The sequence below is a fragment of the Lactuca sativa genome, chromosome 7 (genome assembly GCF_002870075.4).
Source record: "Lactuca sativa cultivar Salinas chromosome 7, Lsat_Salinas_v11, whole genome shotgun sequence".
Lineage (NCBI taxonomy): Eukaryota > Viridiplantae > Streptophyta > Magnoliopsida > Asterales > Asteraceae > Lactuca > Lactuca sativa.
The window spans coordinates 46,427,914-46,434,498 of record NC_056629.2 but is presented as its reverse complement, the minus strand read 5'-3'; the positions used below and the strand labels follow the sequence as shown (position 1 = coordinate 46,434,498).

The 6,585-nt window shown below is 36.1% G+C and overlaps 1 protein-coding gene across 1 annotated transcript; it reads right to left on the bottom strand.

The window, feature by feature from the left end:
• Positions 1–1,117: 1,117 nt before the first annotated feature.
• Positions 1,118–5,562, bottom strand: LOC111890755 (LRR receptor-like serine/threonine-protein kinase FLS2). The gene is made up of 2 exons (XM_023886845.3): positions 1,960–5,562; positions 1,118–1,756 (listed from the first exon to the last, which is right to left on the bottom strand). The coding sequence occupies exons 1-2, from the start codon at positions 5,090–5,092 to the stop codon at positions 1,416–1,418; spliced, it is 3,474 nt and encodes a 1,157-aa protein (XP_023742613.1). The 5' UTR covers positions 5,093–5,562; the 3' UTR covers positions 1,118–1,415.
• Between the last annotated feature and the right edge of the window lie 1,023 nt (positions 5,563–6,585).

Below are 6,585 nucleotides of genomic sequence, written 5' to 3'. Positions count from 1 at the left end.
TCGTTGACGTATTTTTAAAACATGTATTATCATGGAAGTAGAATGAGGGAGTTCATGTGTAGGTTTTATGGCATCTCCTTTTTGTATTAACTATGTTTTGTCGCTACTCTTTGGCACATTGAAGATTTGTAAGGATACATGTGACGATGTAAGATATTTTGGAGTTATGTAATCTTGATACTTTATGTTTTTATGTACAATTAATATATATGCTTTGACTGTGATATTCATTGACGTCGCACATCCCGAGAATATGACCATCGGCAAGGGTGTGTCACTACGTTCCACGTCCGACTACTCTATCTTTCTGGATGATAACTTGCTCTCATGGTGTTCCAAACGGTAGACTACAGTCTCTCGATCCAAGGCCAAGTACAAAGGTGTTGCAAATGTTATTGCTAAGGTTTGTTGGATTCGAAATCTTCTTCTAGAGTTGGGTTGTCCACCGAAGCGTACTTCTCCATTACATTGTGATAATGTTAGTGCCATATACATTTTGGGAAATCCCATTAAACATCAAAACACTAAACATCTCGAAATCAACATTCATTTTGTTAGAGAGAGTTCAACATGGCTACATAAGGGTGCACGTCCCATCACGTAAACAGCTTCCTGATATTTTCACAAAAAGATTACCACAAGTTTTATTTAACGACTTCAAGTCTATGCATTCAACATCCTCCTCCTTAGACCGAGGGGTATATTAGACTCGGAATTATATATTCTAATGTTTATAGTAATAGTGGTACCAAACTATAATATATGTATCTATATATACTCTGTACATGTACATGAATAGTATGGGGGAGATTGGGTAGCCTACGATATTCCAAACGGCGTGGATGACAGAATCATGAATTCAATTTTTTCTATATGAAAAATCTAATTTACTCATAAACTAAAATGGGACTTGAACCCTCAATCTTAAGGAAGGAGGGAAACACATGATGTCATGATGATACCTCCTCTGGGCTACAATCCATGTGGTAAGGAATTACGAATTAATGTCCTTTGATCAAACACAAATCAATCCCTAGAATCTTATATAGCAATTTGCTTGATGGAACAAATAGATTAAAGTAGTAATATATGTAACTAAGAAGCTATGCAAATCAGATGAAATAAAACACCACTGAACTTCTTGAATTGCTCTTGACATTAATGGCTTACACAGAAAAAATATGCAAGATTTAAGACAACTAACTCTTCAAACTAATGGCTTACACTAAACCTGCATTTATACTAAAACACAAGTATACGACTTTTGCTTTATCGGCAAGCAGGCCCTTTCACTTAGCTTTAAGTCGCATAACCCACACTTGTCTACAAAGGTCCAACTAGAATCTATCTTCACCCTCCTGATTCTCACAAACAAAGCTTTCACTAAAGAAAGAAAGGTCTGTAACCTTCAAGATTTAGACATTCTTACTGATCTTTGTAAGGGAAGATAAGACTTCATTCATGTCAGGTCGATCCTCTGGAATCGTTTTGGTGCAAGATGAGGCCAAGTTAAGTAGCTGTTCTATAAAGCCCTGCTTCATGGAGAAATTAGAAGCCAGATCAGGGTCTACAATTTCAATCAGCTCATTTATTCCATTTGATAATGCTTTGTCTACTAGTTGTGGCAAAGTGATCTGGATTCCCTCCTCTTCGGTAAGGACACCTGTGGGTCTTTTTCTTGTGATAAATTCCATCACTATTATTCCAAAGCTAAATACGTCCACTTTTGTTGTTAGTTTCTTCATATACGCAAACTCTGTTGGGAAACAGAAATGCAACAATGCGTTAGTGTGATTTTCAAGGTGAAAAGTATCATAACATAACATCAAAAGCTATATATGTTAGAAAGTTCAGTCCACTAATCAAACTATTTTGATTCACAATTTGAAAGCTTGTATAACCATTGTTACTTTTTCTTTCTAAAAGCTAAGGACAAAAGAGGAATTGGTGATTCATTACCTGGGGCCAAGTAACCAATCGTGCCTTGAAATGTGGATGCAGAAGATATGCTGCTTCCATCCTGTTGATGAACTCCAAGAATCCGAGCTGTGCCAAAATCACTCACATGAGCATCCCACTTTTCATCCAGAAGTATGTTAGAAGGCTTCAAATCACAATGAACTATTGGGAAATCATATCCCGAGTGTAAGTACACCAATCCTCTGGCTACAGACACCAAAACGTCTACTCTTTCAGACAAATCCCATCTTGATCTATCAATCCCAGAGTCGTGTATAATTCTATCCAAATCACCATTTTCCATGTATTCAAGAACCAATGCCTTTAGCTTCCCACTCTCCCATGCATAACCAAGTACCTTCACTAGATTTCTATGCCTCAGTTTCCCCAGTGTGTTCATTTCTTTGTTAAAGCTCTTGTCAGATTCAGCTGAAAACTGGGTGATGTTCAAAATCTTTACAGCTATCATCCTCCCATCTTGTAGTCTACCCTTGTACACAGTGCTTAAGCTAGTTGTACCCAAAATGTTACCTTCACTGAAGTTGTCGGTAGCATGTTCCAAATCTTTTCTATCAAATCTTTTGAGAGTGAACCCTGCGGTGTGTTCTGGTAACTCTGGGTTCTCGGGTTCTTTGACTTTTGGTTTTCTAATATGCCGACAACATAATACAACCAAAATGAATACAAGAAGCAATGCAAGTGATCCGAGTATTGAAAGAATCAATACAGCCTTTCTGGAGAGCGAACGCTTTGATTGACTTGATGAGGCACATAATTCGGAGTTGCTTGTAACGCACAGTGATGGGTTTCCCTGTAATCCAACTGCGCTTATGTTTCTGAAAATACCTGTATCTGGAACACGTCCTTCTAATTGATTGAAAGAAAGGTCAAGTTGTTTCAATACTGAAATGTTGCCAAAACTATCGGGAATCAAACCGTTGAATTTGTTGTGTGAAAGATCAATAGAAGTAAGACGAGTCAAATTCGCCATAGTTCTAGGGATCTTGCCATCGAACTGATTTCTTGAAAAGTTTATGCTGGAAAGCAGATCGAGAGGAGGAAATATTTCTTCTGGAACACTACCAGAGAGCTGATTTCCAGACACATCAAGACTTCTCAAGTTTCTGCATTTTTGAAGTGTCGCCGGAATCCCTCCAGACAGATTATTGTTCGAGATGTTAATGGATTCTACCATCTCCAGCTCGCCAAATTCATTTGGGATCCTTCCTGTAAGAAAATTGTTGGAGAAGTTGAGAAAGATTGGTGTATTTTTCATACCTGCAATCACTGACCCTGAAATCGACCCTGTGAGCAAGTTGTGTGAGAGGTCTATGGAAATCACCTTGTTAAGTTTTCTCAAACTATCAGGGATTGATCCGTTAAACCTGTTTCCACTTAGATTCAACCGAGAAAGCAGCTCAAGCTTTGAAACAGAATTCAAAATAGAACCCACAAATTTGTTGTTCATCAAGTGGAGTTCTGTAAGCTGTTTGAGCTCAAAGATTTCTTCTGGAATCTGGCCATGAAGATTATTGTTACCAAGCGAAAGGCTTTGAAGGGAAGTAATGTTTGAGAATTCTACAGGAATCATACCCGAAAATTGGTTTTGTCCCAAGTTTAACAACATCAAACTAGTTAGATTTCCGAGTTCTGTTGGGAGGGGGCCCGAAAAGGAATTGCCATGAATTTGCAGAATTTGGAGATTAGAAAGTCTTCCAATACCCGGTTTTAACAACCCACTGAAATTGTTATGTGCCATATCTAAGATCACAAGACTTGAACAATTGAAGATATCATCTGGGATTCTTCCTGACATTTTGTTGTCACTAACAATTAGATATGTAAGATTTGACAACTTCCCTAAACCCTGAGGCATTTCTCCTGTCATCCTATTTCTAGCAAAATCTATCCAACGGATATTAGTGCAGTTTGTGATGCTTGACGGAATAGACCCTTCTAGAAGATTGTTACTAAGAGACAAATTTCTAAGATTATGAAGAGACCCAATACTCGAAGGGACTGATCCCGTGAGAAAGTTTAAGCTAAGTGTCAAGTATGTCAAATTGACTAACCTGGTTATGGATGCTGGAATCTCCCCAGAAAGATTATTTTGATGAAGGGTAAGAGATTGTAATGATTTCAGTGAACTGATATCAGAAGAAAGATTCCCAATGAGATTATTCTCTGATAGTTGCAAAACCAATAATGATTTTAATCGGAATAACGAATCTGGGATTGTGGAATTCAGCTGATTATCATATAACCGTAACACCTGTAAGCCCAAGAGATTTCCAATCTCTGGAGGAATGCTTCCAACGAGCTTATTGCTGTATAAATTAAAAAGTGACAGATTCGTGCAATGGCCAAGTTCAGATGGTATTTTCCCAGAAAGAAAGTTTTGATACAACTGAAGAGCTTGTAAATTTGACAAGTTTCCAATCTGTCTAGGAATGATACCAAAAAGTTGGTTTTGACTGAAGTCAAGAGCTATCAACTTTTTTAGATTACCAACAGAAGTAGGAATCGAGCCTTGTAAACGGTTATTATAAGCTCCAAGTTGCTGAAGATTTATCAAATCACCGATTCTCTCCGGGATTGTACCATTGAGTTTGTTGTCATCAAGGCTAAGTTCTAACATGGAAGTGACATTACACAAGCTTTCCGGAATAATTCCAGTTAGCGAATTGTTTCCGAGGTCAAGTATTTGCAGATTCCGGAGGTTTCCCAGTTCCGATGGAATCGGCCCAGAGAGGGAATTGGTGTAAAGGGAAAGTCCAGCAAGCTGTGTGCAATATGCCAACTGGGAAGGAATGTTACCAGTAAAAGAATTGTAAGAAAGATCAAGAACCTGGAGGCTGGAAAGGTTCCCAAGAAAAGGAGAGATTTGGCCTTTGAGCTGTGTTTGTTGAATAGAAATGGAAACTACACGTTGTGAGACATCATCACATTGGATTCCGGTCCAGTTGCAGTGGTGGGTGGAATCAGCATTCCAATCCAGGAGTGCGCCAGTTGGGTCATCTGTGATTGAGTTCTTGAAATGTTCCAAAGCATCAACTTCATCTTTTAAGCTAGAATCAGCAGATAGAACACCAAGTAGTAGGAAAGGTAAAAGGACAAGGGTTTTGAACACCATTGTTGATTTTGAAGTGGAGATATTTCTATGAACTTGAAGCTGGTTATATACATATATATTATTCAATACAGAGGTCCATTGGAATGACCCTTGTCAACCTTAATGTGTGAAAACAAAGTCTTTTCAGCTAAGAAACTTTATTGCTGTTATTCGAGCTTATCCTGCTTGTGTTCATACTGCCCATTCAGCTCCCCTATATATCATTATTTAACTTGATTCGAAATATACAATACACGTTAAAAAAAAAAACCATTATGATCATGTATATAAATACAGAAAGAATGAAAAAAAAAAAGTCCAAGTTTGCAAATTCTGGTTTTCAGCATCTAACCTGTTGTATCATTACACATGATACTTGGTTAAGTTTTGATAATAAACACAAGAAATCGCTAGCTGTGATAATATTTTTGCATTTGTACAAATTAAATAACGAAATGACGTACAATACATGAATGTTGTTATGGGTAGTCCATTATGAACTCAACTTGCGTATTAATCGATTAGGAATGATGACTCCATATTGGGTGCAAGTGGGTTCCATATTAAGAGATTATTATAATTTTGAATTGAAAAATAAGAATTAAATCATGGCAATCGAGTTGTTATAGAAAGCTAGATTTAAGGAACTATATTTAAGGTGAATGCTTTATACGCGGCTTTAGTAAATTAATCGGGAATATATCAAGGATGTTATTCAAAATTATAATCCGTAGATTTTTTAATTAATTTATGCATTTACCTCTTATATGACAAGTAAATAGTACTGTGTTTCTACTTATATTCCCTTGGTAATGTTTACCTGTGAGTCTATGTCGACAGTAAGGTTTGTCCAATGAATTCCTCAATTAATATTGTAGGGCAAGTTGCATAAAAATAATATATACATCTAGCTAATTTTAAGTTCATGACTCGTAATTAAAATCAGAAATTTCTGATACATAATTTATACTTTGTAACATAATAGAGTGCTCATATTTTCGTTTATTACCAATGTCATGATAACATCAAGTCAACATTTATGATACACTTGGATATAAATAATTTGCTTTTTTAAGGTGGAAATAAATTGCTCATTCTGAATAAAACTTATAAACTAGAAGATATCTCAATAATGCCTTATAAACTAGAAGGAGAAATTAAATAGTCTCCTACTTTTTTTCCTAATATCCTTCTACTTATTTTAGATGGTGACAAGTGTCATTAAATTTAATTTAAATTTGATTAAGATTTTTGAATTTATACACTTGTCATCATCTTAAATAGGTAAGAAAAAAAATAAGAACAAAAGGTAGGATGATATTTAATTTCTCAAACTTAGAAGATATCTCAATAATGCAACTACCTAATTTGTATTAGGTGGATGCACTAAAATCTACTTATATGAAGTAATCATGTATAGGACTTATGTATAGGACTTTGGAACAACTAGAAAATTACAAAAATAAAACTATACATTTTGAACAACAAAAAGGTCATGCTTAGTGATATGTGTA

Bases quoted from the DNA above. Each gene is read 5' to 3' on its own strand.
- LOC111890755 (XM_023886845.3), bottom strand. From the start codon at position 5,092: ATGGTGTTCAAAACCCTTGTCCTTTTACCTTTCCTACTACTTGGTGTT. The intron at 1,757-1,959 runs GTAATGAATCAC...GTTTCCCAACAG, and splicing joins GATTGGTTACTTGGCCCCAG to AGTTTGCGTATATGAAGAAA.